This window comes from Typopeltis vanoorti, chromosome 12 (assembly GCF_054136105.1).
Source record: "Typopeltis vanoorti isolate ZY-2024b chromosome 12, IOZ_Tvanoo_1.0, whole genome shotgun sequence".
Classification (NCBI taxonomy): domain Eukaryota; kingdom Metazoa; phylum Arthropoda; class Arachnida; order Uropygi; family Thelyphonidae; genus Typopeltis; species Typopeltis vanoorti.
The window spans coordinates 40,430,368-40,445,911 of NC_143560.1; the positions used below are offsets into that span (position 1 = coordinate 40,430,368).

Here is a 15,544-nt window from a genome sequence, read left to right on the forward strand (position 1 = left end):
CCGCATAAAAAAAAAAAAAAGATATGCGTAAAAAGAGACCTGAGTGTATATGTATATATATTATTTGTCATCCCTCAGAAATTAATTCAACTATACTAGAAATATTTTTCCCTTTGAGCTCACATTATGTAATCTGTAGAAAGGTTAAATATTCCATTGTCAAAACTACAGGATTATTCAAAATGAACAAGTGGATTGTACTTATTTGCATTTTTTTTTAAATTTCTAATGATACAAACATGTGTTATACATTGCCAGATAGGAAAAACTATGAGAATTTACTTTTTCTCACATTCTAGTAGCAGGCTCTTGCTACTAGAGTGTGCTGTAAGCACTTGAAACAAACAGATCCTTCAGTCGCTTGCTCAAAGAGTTAACAAAAATGGCATCTCTGCAGGAGAAAGCATTTTGTGTTATCAAATTTGCAATGTGTAATTCCGTAATTATGGTTCAACATAAATCCACACTCAATTTAAGAAAGAACCTCCTTGTCATATGCAAATTTACTCATGGTACAAAAAATTTCAAGAGGGATGCATCTGTAAAGGAAAAAGTTCAGGTCGTCATGTGTTTCTGAAGTTAATGTTGAAAGAATTCGAAAAACATTCATATGCAGCCCAAGGAAATCCACAAGTCATGCAAGAAAGGAATTAGAAATTCCTCAAACAGTATGGCATGTTCTCAGGAAACAAATGCATATGAAAGGCTACAAGTTGCAGTTAATGCAGGCACTACATCCTACAGAAAAGAAAAAGGTTAGACTTTTGCATAAAAATGTTGGATGACATGGAAGATGATGCCTTTGCAGTAATGACTCATTGTTTTCTGATGAATCAACTTTTAGCTTAAGTGGTGAAGTGAACTGTCATAACATGAGAATATGGGGGACAGAACATCCACGTAAAAACATTGAACATATGAAAGAAATTCACCAAAATTGAACATGTTTAACGTTTTGTATCATTTCTTGCAGGAAAATTTATGGGCCTGTTTTCTTTGCCAAGACAATAGTAATAACTGGATGTGTAACAGTTATACCTCGATATATTATAAATCCAGTTGTTTCCTCAACTTGAAGATGACTCTGCTGACTGCATTTTCATGCAAGATGGGGAGCTGCTTCACTTTTGCTGTAATGTCTGTAATTATCTCAACACAACTCTTCTTGACTGCTGGATGGGTTGAAGTGGGACAAATGATCTTGTGCTGTGCAAGTGGCCACTCAGGTCTCCAGACCTAACCCCTTTGTGAATTTTGTCTTTGGGATTCATTAAAGATAATGCTTACATGCTACTTCTACCCACTACATTGCAAGACTCTTCAGCATCAAATTGTAGGAGCAGTGAATTCAATAACTGTTGACCAGTTACAAAGTACCTGGCAAGAAATGGACTATTGTTTGATGTGTGTCATATTGCAGGAGGTGGATTCATAGAGTGCCTGAATATCTGATATTGACAGTTTTCCTGTTAGGAACAGTTTTCTATAAAATGTCCAGTTATCAGAAATAGGGGAGAATAAAATTGTTGCACTGGATAAGTACATTCACTTGAAAATTGTTAGAATAAGTGAATGTGGTTGGATGAGAACCACATGACTAGAATAAATAGGATGGAATTTAAGATGTTTTCTGTGAGATACAAAGGGAAATGCTTGATGATAGCAGAGGAGTTAAGTCACAATGTGGATATGCAAGAAGTGGAGGTGAATAGGATGAAATTTAGTTCACTATGTACTATATGCCTGGGAATGTAGAGTGGTGGCAAGGAAATGTATAAGCAATGGCTTAGCAAATAAGAAAAGAGTGATATTATAAGTGATTTTAAGTGTGCTAATGATGAAGAGATGGCACTGGACAAGGAAAATGATGTCTTAAGTTTTTTGAGAAACAACTACGTTAGAAAGTACATAACAAAGAGTATATGAAGATCAAGGTCTTGGATTTGATCATATCACCAGAGAACCATCAACCCCCCCATTGTACAATGGGGGGGGGGGGATGTTGATGAATCATCCTACAATTAGCAAAGGCGACCATGAGGTTATCGCCCATCTGGCATGGGCGATCACCCCATGGTCGTTCTCTGAGAAGTCAATGTTGAATGTTTAATAGAATTAAAACAGCAAAGGAATGAATGAAATAACAGCATTAATGCTTTCATTGTTTTTGATCTTGGTGATTAACATTACCAATTTTATTGGTAATGTTAATCACAATAATATTGGTGAAGATTAACATCACCAATCAAAATTGGTGATGTTAATCTTAGCTCTTTACTGTATGAAGACGATGTTATACTTCTGAATAAATCCAGTACAAGTCTGCAAGATTCCCTGAGTAAATTGTATAACTGTTCTAATAAATTTGGTATGAAAATCAGCAATAAAAAGATAAAGACATATACAGAAACATTGAAACATCAAATGTATCCTGAATGGTGAACCTATAGAACAAATAAAACATTTCACCTATTTAGGGAAAATTGTTAGTGAAGATGGTAAATTCTTCTTCTTATTGTGCTATCTTCTATCGAAGGTCAGCGGCCATCTTGGCGAACAAACTGCGTTCTTGTGCTAATCTCAGCAGTTGTGCACTGCTCTTTCCTGTCCACGTCTTGATGTTGTCAAACCATGATATTCTTTTTCTTCCTCTAGTTCCTTTGCCATCAATTCTTCCTATCAAAATAGTTTGTAGAAGTTGGTATTTGCTGTTTCTCATGATGTGGCCAAGATATGATGTTTTTCGTTTCTTGATTATTTGTACAAGATGTTTAGCTTTGCCAATGGATTTTAAGACATCTTCATTGGTAATTTTTTCTGTCCATGATATCTTTAGCATTCTTCTCATCATATAGCCACATCTCAAAGGCTTCGATTTTCTTGATGGTTGTCGCCTTCAATGTCCATGTTTCAACTCCATAGAGCAGAATAGACCACATGTAGCATTTCAGCATTCGGCATCTGACTTCCATGTTTAAGTCTTTGTTGCAGAATAGTGTTCTCATTTTCATGAAGGACTGCCGTGCAACTTCAATCCTTGTCTTTATATCTATTTCTGGATCCCACCATTCATTAAGCCAGCAACCAAGATATTTATATCTTGACACTTGATCAATATTTTTCCCATTGAGTGTCAGTTTCATTGATGAGGGTGGATGTTTGCTGATGATCATGTACTTTGTCTTGTTGATGTTTATATTCATTCCCATTCTTTGGCTTTCTATGTATACTCTGTCAATGAGTTTTTGGAGATCCATAATATTATCTGCAATTAGCACGGTGTCATCTGCATATCGTAGGTTGTTAACAATCTTTCCATTTATTGTGATTCCCTCTGGACATTCTTCCAATGCTTTTTTAAAGATTGCCTCTGCATATATGTTGAACAGGAGTGGTGAAAGCACACATCCATGTCTCACTCCTCTTTTGATGTTAATATCACTGGTGGTAATGTTGTCTAATTGAACGGTAGCTGACTGATTCCAATACAGATTTGTTATTAGTCTTATGTCTTGTTCGTCTAGCCTTATTTGTTGAAGGACTTCTATTAAGTTAGTGTGTCTGACTTTGTCGAATGCTTTTTCAAAATCTATGAAACACATAAAGACAGATTTCTGTTTTTCTATGCATTTTTGTATCAATATTTGGGTACAGAAAAGGGCCTCTCTAGCACCAAAACCATTCCGAAAGCCGAATTGTGTTTCACTTAGAGTTTCTTCACTTTTTCTATAAATACGATTCTGAATTACTTTCAAAAATATTTTTAATGTTTGGCTCATTAGACTAATAAGTCGGAAGTCACCACAGGAATTCGCTTTGGGTTTCTTTGGGATAGTGATAAATGTAGATTTGAGCCAATCTGATGGAAATTCATCATTTTCATATATTTTATTAAATAGTTTTTCAAGAAGTTTGATGTTATCTGGTTCTATTAATTTTAAAAATTCTGTTTGCACACCATCTGGTCCACTGGCTTTTCCTGTTTTATTTGTTCGTATAGCATTCTCTATTTCGCATTTCATGATTGCTGGTCCTTGAATGTTATCTTTTATATTTATAGGCTTCTGTCTAGTATCATTGAAAAGTTCTGTTACATATTTTATCCAAATCTGTGCTTTATTCTCTTCTTCTAGAACTATTTTTCCATTTTCGTCTCTTAGAGACACTATTTGCTTTTTCCTCAGTTTTCCAGAAATTTCGTTGATTTTCTTATACAGATTGAAATTACCATGTTTCTTCTGAAGCAGTTCAATTTCAGTACATAAATTTTTCATCCAATTTTCCTTGGCTTCTTTTATTTTTTTCTTGATGATGTTATGTGTTTCTGTATACCTGGCTAGGTCTTTGTTTTTGTACATTCTTCTTGTATCAATAAGAGAAAGAATCTCATCTGTCATCCATTCCTGTTGTTTTATATTATTCACATAACCTACTTCTTCAATACTTGTTGTTATGATGGCATTCTTTACTATTCCAAAGAGATTCCACACTTTTATTTTCTTCTATGTTAATCTGTTGTAATCGCAGGTTAAGCCGTGTCTTGGCACTTTTATTTATGTTCAGGTCTTTCAGTTTTTCTACATCAATTTTCTTTTTCTTCTTTTGTGATTTTTTAGCTGATTTTAATCTAAGACGTACTTCTGCAACTATGGGATTGTGGTCTGATGAGATATCTGCTCCAGGATAAGGCTTTGCACTCTTTATACTACTGTGGAATCTTTTATTTATCAGTATATAATCAATTTGATTTCTGACAATGTTATGTTGGTTATCTTGAGGCGATTTCCAAGTGTACAGTCTTCTGGGTGGAAGTTTAAACCAGGTATTTGCTATTATTAGATCTTCTTCCTGACAGAACTGTACTAGGCGATCTCCTCTGTCATTTCTGGTGCCTAAGCCATGTTCGCCAACAATTTTTCCATCACCCCCTCTTCCCGCTTTTGCATTGAAGTCACCCATCACTATGTTTATATCATGTTTCTTTGTTAGGTTTTTAATCTCTTTTAGGTATTCATAAAACTCTTCAACATCTTCTTCACTTTTGTCAGCTGTGGGTGCATAAGCTTGGATGATATTTATGTTAACGGGGTTTCCCTTAAGTTGTAACAACATTATCCTTTCAGAAAATGGAATTCAATTTATTACTGATTTATTGATTTCTTCATCTACTATTACAGCTACACCATGTCGATGTTTGTTCTCATCATTCCCAGAGTAATACATTGTCGTATTATCTTGTTGACACTTTCTAGATCCTGGCCATCTTGTTTCGCAAATTCCCAAAATCTGGATGCCCAGCCTCTTCATTTCTCTTGTGGCATTTCTTAATTTGCCAGCTTCATACAGAGTTCTGACATTCCAAGTTGCAATTTTAAAAGTGGACACCATTTTGAGCCCGGAGATTCTTCGCACCCCTGTCCCATTTAAGGGACACCGGGAACTTGAGGCCAATTGTAAGGGTTTGCTCGCCATGGTGGTTGTTCTGGAGATAAGGTAGAGCAGTAGTTCTCCGTTTGCTTTCTGCTCTGCAGTATTACAGACGTACACAATATAATCATATTGCCATCTGCAAATCTCTGATCACAAGCTTTTCCATCATCATTTGGCTTCAATCTTGTGTCAGTACTGACAATGCTGCTTCCCCATGTCAGGGGCAGTGACCCCAGCAGATGCTTATTTAATGGCGGCACTACTCGTCATGTCACCAAGTTGTCATTGGGCTTTGTGAGGTTTTAAGTGAAACAGAGTTGCCACTTCTGCTCCCCCACGCCCTGATAGCTCAGTCGCTGTTGGTCCACGGCTGCTTATTCGCCAGATTGCTCTGCTTATATCGCAGCTAGCCTCCATATCTGAAGGCTGTTCCCCGATCCACTTGGGGACGCACCCGGTAGTAGTCAGCTCTGCCCCGTGGTAAATTAAATATGGAAATAGACAGCAGAATCAACAAAGTTGGTATGGTAGGAAGTCAACTGAAAAAATTTATATGGAATAAGAGAGTCAAAACACTAAATTAGCTGTATATAAGATGGTATGAAAACTAATTTTAACTTATGGATCTGAGGGCTGGGTTAGAGATAAAACACTTGATCAAAGACTGGAGACCTCTGATATGAGAGTTCTGAGAAAGATTAGTAGATTGAATAGATGGCATCAATGGCAATATCACATTAAAAATGATGATATTACGAAGAAACTACCATTGTTAGCATTCAGGAATGAGTTAGTACAGCTAATATCAGGTGACATGTTCACTTAAACAGAACAGAAGAAGAAAGAACAGAAAAACAAGTGTTCTTTGCCAGGTTGGCCAGAGGAAGACTAAGATATAGATGAACTGATATTATAAGTTCCCTAAAAGACAAAAATAGAAAATATGATAATGTTGGAATTTTGACAGATAACAGATTAATTTAGAGGAAAATTGTTGACTGGAAGTTAGTAATGGTGCAACTTTTTCATGTAGTACCATCATAATTATCCTGTACAACCACATATCAGGAATTTGATGACGATGATGAATGATTCTGATATTTTGATCAGCTTTGAATCACTTCTCTCTTCATCTACATCATGAATGATATCTTAGCACTTTTAAAAAATGTAAAGAATAAAATATACAGATAGAAGGTAGAGCAGTGAGCTTTCCTCTTTCATTTCTCCTTCACAATTTTTACTGGAAAGTTTTAACATGCAAGTCCTTGAAACATCCCCACTTAATCCTTCCATCTGGCTAAGATATATGATGTGTTCTAAATTTGGCCTTGTAGTCTAGACATAAGATAAACCTCCTTGAATTCTTGGATGTTTGTTCAGCATCAAGAAAACCCAATTTACTATGGGGAAAAAAAAATTAACAATAGTCTAGCCTTTCTAGATACCTAAATAACACACCTACCAAATGGTAACTTCTCAATTTTTGGGGAGAGTTATGAGAAGTAGAGCAGATGTAGTAGCTTTGCAAGAGGGACTAAATTGACTGTCTGAAAATGGATGAGTGTGTGGGGATGTCAGTTTAATGTTGCAAAGTGTACGGTTTAAAATTTGGGAAGCAAAGAGGGTGCAGAGTATAGGATTGTTGGGATATTTTAGAGGTGGAGGAGGAGATGAATTTGTGGGTTATGGTGGACATTTCTCTAAAATTATGAGGACAACACAGCAGATTATGGGAATGATGCAGAGAACACTGATGTGTAGAAGTAATGATATTTTGATTACATTTTATAAGGTTTTGATCAGGCTGCATATGGATTACTGTGCACATATATGGTTGCCAGGTTTTCAAAAGGATGATATGTTAGAGAGGGTCCAGAGACTAAGTTTCTGGTCTCTGGAATGTGGAATATGAGGACAGACTGAGAGAATGTAAATTACTGAGCCTAGTAGATAGAAGGAAGAGGGGGAGACATGATCAAGAAGTATAAGTTAGTAAGGGGTAATTACCAGATTAATGTGGATGAGATTTTTCATAGAATATCTGGAGATGGGGGGGGGGGGGGGGAACAAGAGACCATCCCTGGAAGCTGTATAAGCTGGGTGTGAGCAAGGGAATGAGTAGTTTTTTTTGCATGGAAAGTGGTGGGTGATTGAAATGCACTGCCTGAGAATGTGGTGAGTGCAGGGACAGTGAATGCATTTCAGTTGAGATACGACGAGCTGTGCATGTGAGAGTGGGACCTCCCACAATGAGTTTCTTGACTCCATGGAGGTCTGGTGATAATAATAATAACTTCCTTATCACCCCCCCCCCTCCACATACACAGGAGTATGGTATTATTACAACTATTACTAATAGAGCTATTAACCTCTGTTCCAATGAGGCATCCAACAGCTGATTTTAACCTTACGTGCCAGACTTTCTTATCTAATAGTTACGACAGAATTAACAAAAAAAGTCTTATCCTTTGCTTAATCCTCGACCTTCTCTACATATAAATTATAGTAATGTCATCACTATTCTCTATGTCCAGGACACATTAGAAAACATAACCAGAATTTAAAAAAAAAAAAAAAAAAAAAAAATCTATTCAGTGGATTCAAGAGTTTAAAACTCGCTTCCTCTAGTCATCCCCTCACAGGACCAACTCCATTTCCATCCTCTCTCTCTCTCTCTTTCAGTTTCAGGTATGTAGGGTTCCTTGTAACTGCAAGTTAGCCTACTATGGACAGATTGGAAGATCAGCCAACATCTGCTTTGATCTATAATCATCTATAATCATGACTTCAGACAGTCAGGTTTAGAAGAGCATGTCTTGAACACCATACACACAAAATCAAATGAAGAGAAAAAAAAAAAAAAACTTATGTGTTAAACTATCTAAAATATGGGAAAGAGTAATATTTAGACATCTCAAGTTACAACTAGTGTCCATGGAGGATATGATTCCTAGCTAGAACTCTAGACTTGAGTCTACTGTTTCATTTTGCAAAATAATGTGTGCGTGCACACGTGTGGGTGTTACTATTTATATTGTACCCCTGAAGATGTCTATACAAATGAGACAAAACATTCAAAGCATTTATTTTTATTTATAAAATAAATTTATTTTAATTCATTTCTTGTGAATTTCATTCCATTACTGTTCAATATGAGTTCTAACTAGCACCTAAGACTAATCACATTGTAAAAATAATCATAATTTAAAATTCTGAATATTTTTACAAACTGTTTATGTTAGAATGTTTATTAGTTTTAGTTTTATAACAAGCATTGTCAGCACTTGCGATGTGCCCGTTATTGAAATTGTTTTGTCAAAAATGATATGTAAACCAGTTAAAAAATTATTGTACTTACCGGATTTGAATAATTGCGTTACTTTAAACAATTTTATTGTAGTTTAAAATTATCAAGTGTTGTGTTTTGAAGAGACATTCCTCGTTACGCTAACGTAATATACGTGTCAGCCATTGTATTTAATTTCTCGCTTGCCACTTTCATGGAGTGCACATGCTCGCCGAGAAGTTTGATGTGTGATTGACAGCTGACAGAAAGCATTCGGTATCGCAGTAACAAAGAGGAAAAACAACTTATTGTTCAGAGAGAAAATTAGAACACAGGCCAGCAGATATTTAGAATCAGAGGAAATTGAGTTTTTTTATGTGACAGTAGGAGGAAAATTAATAGTATGTTCTGAAAAAGGAATCGTGGAACTATGAAGTTTCAAAGTGGAATAAGTATTAATAAATAAAAGAAAATATTGCTATAGATGTTTTAAAAGGAATATTGGAGGAAACGCTAATTGGAAGATTTATAGTAGGTTCCGAAAAGGGAATCATAGAACTGTGAATTTTTTAAAGTGGAAGATTAAGCATTAGTGAATTCACTAATGTCAATAAGGATTAGTGAATAAAAGAAGAAATTGCTATTTATGTTCTAAAGGAATATTCGAGAAAACTCTGATTAGGAAGTTTCATCTGTCTTAAGGACGCCGGATCTAACTATTATTTCTACTAAAAAGAGACAGAATTGAGTTAGAAAGAATTATTGTGTGCTACATGAGTGATGAGAAAGATCGCATGAAAATGAAGAATAAAGTCATATATCTTCAGAGAAGGGCCTTCACAGAGAGAGAGAGAAACTAACTATGAACATTTTGTCATTGTGCAAACAAAGTATTTAGTCTAGTCTTAAGTGTAAGTTTATTTTTAACTTACACTTAAGATCCTTGGATCCAATTAAATTTATAGTTAGTTATGTAATATTTGTCATCATCATCATCAAATTCCTGCCATGTATCCTCAAGGGGTGTACAGAATATGACAGTACTACATGAAAAAAATTACATCATTATTAATTTCCTATCTACAATTTTCCTCCAAATCAGTCTGTTACTTGTCAAGAATCCAACATTATCAGATCTTATATTTCAATCGTCTAAGGCACTTTGTACCGTATCAATCCACCTATATCTTGGTCTTCCTCTGGGTCGTTTTCCTGCCAACCTGGCAGAGAACACTTGTTTTGCTAATCTTTCCTTGCCCATTCTGTTTAAGTGACCATACCACCTGAGATTAGCTCTGCTAACGCATTCCTGGATGCTGACAATGTCAAGTTCTTTCCTAATATCCTTGTTTTTAATATGATATTGCCATTGATGCCATCTGTTCATGCCTATAATCTTTCTCAGGACTCTCATATCTGTGGTCTCTAGTCTTTGGTCAAGTGTTTTACTTCTGACCCAGCTCTCAGATCCATAAATTAAAACTGGTTTGAACACCGTCTTGTATACAGCTAATTTAGTGTTCCGACTAATTTCTCTCTTATTCCATATGAATTTATTCAATTGACTTCCCACCATACCAGCTTTGCTGATTCTGTTGTCTATTTCTATATTTAATTTACCATCTTCAGTAAAAATCGTGCCTAAGTAGCTGAAATGTTTTACTTGTTCCACAGGTTCTCCATTCACAACACAGTTGACATTTTCAATGATTCTGCCTATTTTCATTGTCTTTGTCTTTAGTGTTTGTGTTTTATTAAATGTGTTTATTTTGTATTTGGTCTTGAGTCAGTGATTTATTTGGATTCTGAAAGAAATAGTAAAAAAAGAGGTCATTGCACCAATCGGAGTGAACCCTTGTGCAATATAATATATAGGTACACTCGGGGAAAAAAAAATATTAGAAATAAGGATTAATATTATGATAATATCCTCTATATAAACATCTCTAAATAATCTATGATAAAATCTCTATTAACAACATGATTATAAGGACTTCTGACAAAAGGATATATATGGGACTGCAAGGCCAGTAATTATGGAAAGCTCAGGAAACTCCTAGAGCACAGAATGAGGAGATGGGTTGAAAGGGGGGGGGGATCAGTATTGTTTAAAGACTAGTCATGGAGTTAGATAATGGATTAGAGAACTAGACAGGTATAAAAGCGGATCATTACTATCGCAAAGCAAAACTGATTATAAGCTAGTTCAGGAAAAATCCACAAACAGGCATCAAACTTTGGGATCATGAACTTCAGTTATTTCTCTAAAAAGAACAAATTTCAGTAAAATCCATTCTTAAAATATAACGCTACGATTGTTAAATCAATACTGTTAAAAGTTTATTTTAATGGTACTGATTACATTACAGAAAGATAAGAAAATAACATTTATTAACTTATTAGCTGATATTTCGCTGGTATTATATCCAGCATCGTCAAAGCACAAGAACAGTTTGTCAAATTACATGAAACAACATGAGAAACTAAAGTATCCTAATTGATGCCATCTATTGTTGGAAAATGATAGAAACAAGTATTAATTAAAGCTGAAAATGACTGCCTCCCAGATTTTTGGTAAATTTATACAGCCATACTTGTTGAGATTTGGAGTATGTTTTAAAGATGCTGCTGATTCCAAAAACAATCTCTCTCTCTCTCTCTCTGACTTATGACTTGTGTGCAGCACTTTTTTTTTGATGGTTCGTTATCTTTTTCTGTTTATAGAAAACCCACACATACAGGGAGATATTAGCACAAACATTTACACCATCATCCAGTTCAATAGTATGGTATTCTAAAAACACTAACTCACAGAGCTATCTGTTCTAATGACAATGTTCTTACCACTGAACTCACTCACTTCACAATTTCTTAGCCAATGGCTATAATCCCCACAGGATAGAAAATATACTAACGCTCCCCAGAAATCCCTTCCATTGCCAATCACACAAGACTACAGCAAAACTGTTACTATCCTATACATTCATGGAACATCTGAAAAGATATCTAGAGTGCTTAACAAATATCGGCTATACACTATATTTAAACCACATGTCAAATTGTCTCATCTGGTCATCATCTAAGGACAAACTCTTTTTTCTCATCCAGGAATTTATGAAAACAAAAATGCTACACAGAAGTCATAAGTCAGAGAGATTGTTTTTGGAATCGGCAGCAGCTTTAAAACATACTCCAAACCTCAACAAGTATGGCTATATAAATTTATAAAAAATCTGGGAGACAGTCATTTTAAGATCTAATTAAATACTTGCTTCTCTCTTTTTCCAACAACAGATGATACCAATTAGGATTTTAGTTCCTCTTGTTGTCCATTACAGTTTTTTTAAACTGGTCCCACTGTTATACCAAATTGTTGTTGTTTCGTGTAATGTGACTTCTACTCATTTAAAGCTAAGATTTGTTCTATTTCTAAAAACAAAAATTTTCATTCTTGTAGCTAATAAGTTTCACAGCTTAGGAAGAGATCATAAGTTTTAGAGTTCATTTAATTTCTTTTGTCCAATTAGATGAGATTTGTTGACCACTTCCTAAATGCTTTCATCTGATGATAATGAAAAACCTCTTACTAGAAACAAAATAGTCATCTATTAGCAACAAAATATCTTGGTGATGGGGGGAACAGGTACTAGTTGATCTAAAGGAGGCACTGGTGTTATGACAGTTTCCAAGTTTGGGTATGATATCAAATTCTGGCTATGTACATTAGTTCTACAGAAGTAACAATCTGTTATGCGATCTTTTGATTCTTTCCAAATCACCTAAAGTTATTAAATAGTCTTTTCCTGAATCCACTGCAAATGAATATTGAGATGTAAAACAAGAGTGAGAAGTCAATTTTTTATCTTAAGCTTCAGTTTCAGCCGAAGCAATGATAGTATTAAGTCCTTAGTGCACAAACAATGTTAGAATGCTGCTTACCACTTGTAAATGAACCCACATATAACAATCAAGCTAGGCTTGTTGTACAGCCTCTTAAATGTAACATCATAATAACAAAGAAATTAAAGACTCAAAGAAGAGCGAAATCTAACACACTGAGTTTGTGTTGCAGTATTACACTATTTCTTGATACGAGCTTCTGCTTGTATCAAGAAATATGTTCAGATATGTTCAAGGCCATGCTTCCACTAGGCCTGCAAGTACTGCTATTATACTTTTACAATCCATACAATAAATTGAGTAAGAATAATTTAAAATTCTGTATTATTATAGACTAGTTCATGATAAAATGTTCTAAAAGCCTATGAATTAATAATGCTAAGCTAATTAATAATGATATCTTATGTGAAGGAAATTTTTGGATTGTAGATTTGAATTCAGCATCTTGAAATAATATATTTATCATCTAAATTCATTTCAGTTATTAAAAACAGTTTCATGACTAGAAACTAGTCATGAAATATTGTGTTTAACTACAATAATATCTAATGTCAATTCAATATACACTAAAAATGATTATTAGGATATTTTGAGTGATCACTTGATTGTCACTGAAAGAAAAAGGTAGGACTATGAAATTTGGTATGCAGTTTCCTTTTATCATAATATTGGACTTTTTAAGTAAATTTTCTTTTACATATCAGATTTCACCTGAACTGCCTATCGCTCAGTTTTTCTTTTTGATAAAATTAACAATTATTCAATTTCTTATCTTCTTATTCCTGATTGAAGTATTTTGATTCTCTAAGCAAGATGGACAATATTCATCCTGCTCAAGATTTCATTATGTCTTGAGATATGTAAATATTCCCTAATATGTGATATCAGTATAATTTTGTTCCATTAATTAAAATATTGTGTTTTGAATAAAGATATTTTAAACAGCAAACAATGATGTACCTTGACCAAGTTTACCTCCAAGCTGTTCTTGAATTAATTTGGGAGTATTACTCTTAGGTTCTGGCAATGGCTGGGTAAAATTTTTTTCCATATTTGTTTCCTTTTCTATATTCTTTGCAATGTTTACCTTTGGTGCATTTTTAGAATATGCAGAGTATGCACAATTATCAGATAGAGAATCTGGAGTATGAATTTTATCTGGCAGCATTCTGGGAACATTTTCCCTATGATAAATAAGAGAAATCATGAAGCTCAACAATACTCATGAAATATGAACTACAAATCTCATTATTACATGAAATAACACAATAGTTATAAACAATGAAATTCTAATATCTAGAAAACACAGTCCATGTTTTTTTTTTTTATCAATCCTTAGCTAACCATGTGACTGCATCTAAATTAATGTAATAAAATATTAAGGTTGAATGCACAATGTTAAATGTCCAAAAATCAAGATTAAACATTAATGGCTGACATCACTAGTGATTCATTGTACTTACCTGACTATCACCAATTAACTAATGCATTAAAAATGGGGAAAATTTATTATTATTATTATTATTATTATTATTCAGGCCTCCATGGAGTCAAAAGACTCATCACAGGAGGTCCTTTCTAAGAAACACAAAGTCTATTATACCACTCCTTAAACTCATTGCCTGTTCTCGCTCTCACCACTCTATCAGGCAATGCATTCCATGGTTCAATCACCCTCCATGCAAAGAAACCACCCTCACCCTCTTGCTCACAGTTTCCTTTCGTAACTTCCAGGGATTGCCACTTGTCATCACTCCTTCTCGCTGTTCAACCAAGCGAAAGAACTCCCCAGTGTCAACCCTGTAACCACTTCTCAACAGTTTAAAAGTCTCAATCATATCACCTCTCCTTTTTCTATCCACCAAACTCTGCAGTCCACATTCCCTCAGCCGATCCTCATAACTAATATTGTACAGTCATGAAACCATCTTTGTTATTCGCCTTTGTACCCTTTCCACAGTTAATTTATCCCCTTCAAATCCTGGGGACCAAGAACAATAGTCTAAGTGTGGTCTGATCAGTCTTATACAATCGAATGATAACTCTTTTATCTCTGCAGGTCAGTGTCCTTCTCATTATTGCAGCAATCCTTTGTGTTACCTTCACCACCTTTGCAATATGTCCCATAAATTTCAGGTTTCTATCAATCATCAACCCCCAGATCTCTTGTCTCCCATAGAGTATGCAGTGTCCTAAACCTCAAGACCATACATTTTGCTGTATTAAACCGACATCCCCCCCCCATTCATTTTCCCATCTGTCTATTCAAATTCTCTTGCAGGGCTACCACATCTGCACTATTACTAATAACCCTTTCGAGCTTCGAATCATCCGCAAACAACCAAATATCCCCTTGCAATCCACGGACTATGTCATTGATATAAAGGTTAAACAATATAGGTCCCAGTACTGAGCCCTGTGGAACCCCACTTGTAACCTTCTGCCTCTTTGATATTGCTCCACCATACACAACTCTCTGATACCTATCAGACAGCCAATCCTGAATCCAGTTGACCAATCTGACATCCAGACCCATGTGCTGCAATTATATAAACTTATCATGTGGCACCCTGTCAAATGCCTTTGCTAAGTCTAAGAAAATGGCAGTCTATGCCTTTCCCTCATCTAAAGCTCTTGTAAGTTTAACATAAAAGGCTAGCATATTGCTAAAACAAGAGCGCCCCTTCACAAATCCATGTTGATTCTCACTGATAACATTACCCTCATCTGCCCAATGCTGTATATGGTCCCTCACTACTTTCTCCAAGATCTTACTAACTACTGATGACACACGAAGTGGCCTATAATTAGACATTTCCAGTCTGCTACCACCCTTATGCAATGGCAATATCTTACCTTCCTTCCATTCCATGGGCACCTTTCCAGCAGCCAGACTTTCATTGAAAAGTCAGGTCAAAGAAGCTG

The 15,544-nt window shown here is 35.1% G+C and overlaps 1 protein-coding gene across 2 annotated transcripts in view; it reads right to left on the reverse strand.

Annotated features, from left to right (window-relative positions):
- Nucleotides 1–15,544, reverse strand: part of LOC150100727 (uncharacterized) — a 208,755-nt gene that overhangs the window by 119,428 nt on the left and 73,783 nt on the right. The window contains exon 5 of one of the 2 annotated variants that reach the window (XM_090401664.1): nt 13,595–13,803. In XM_090401664.1, coding sequence (XP_090257790.1) covers nt 13,595–13,803 — 209 coding nt within the window. Of the gene's footprint in view, nt 1–13,579; nt 13,804–15,544 lie in introns of both variants that reach the window. The other variant, XM_090401663.1, reaches the window with a different exon arrangement.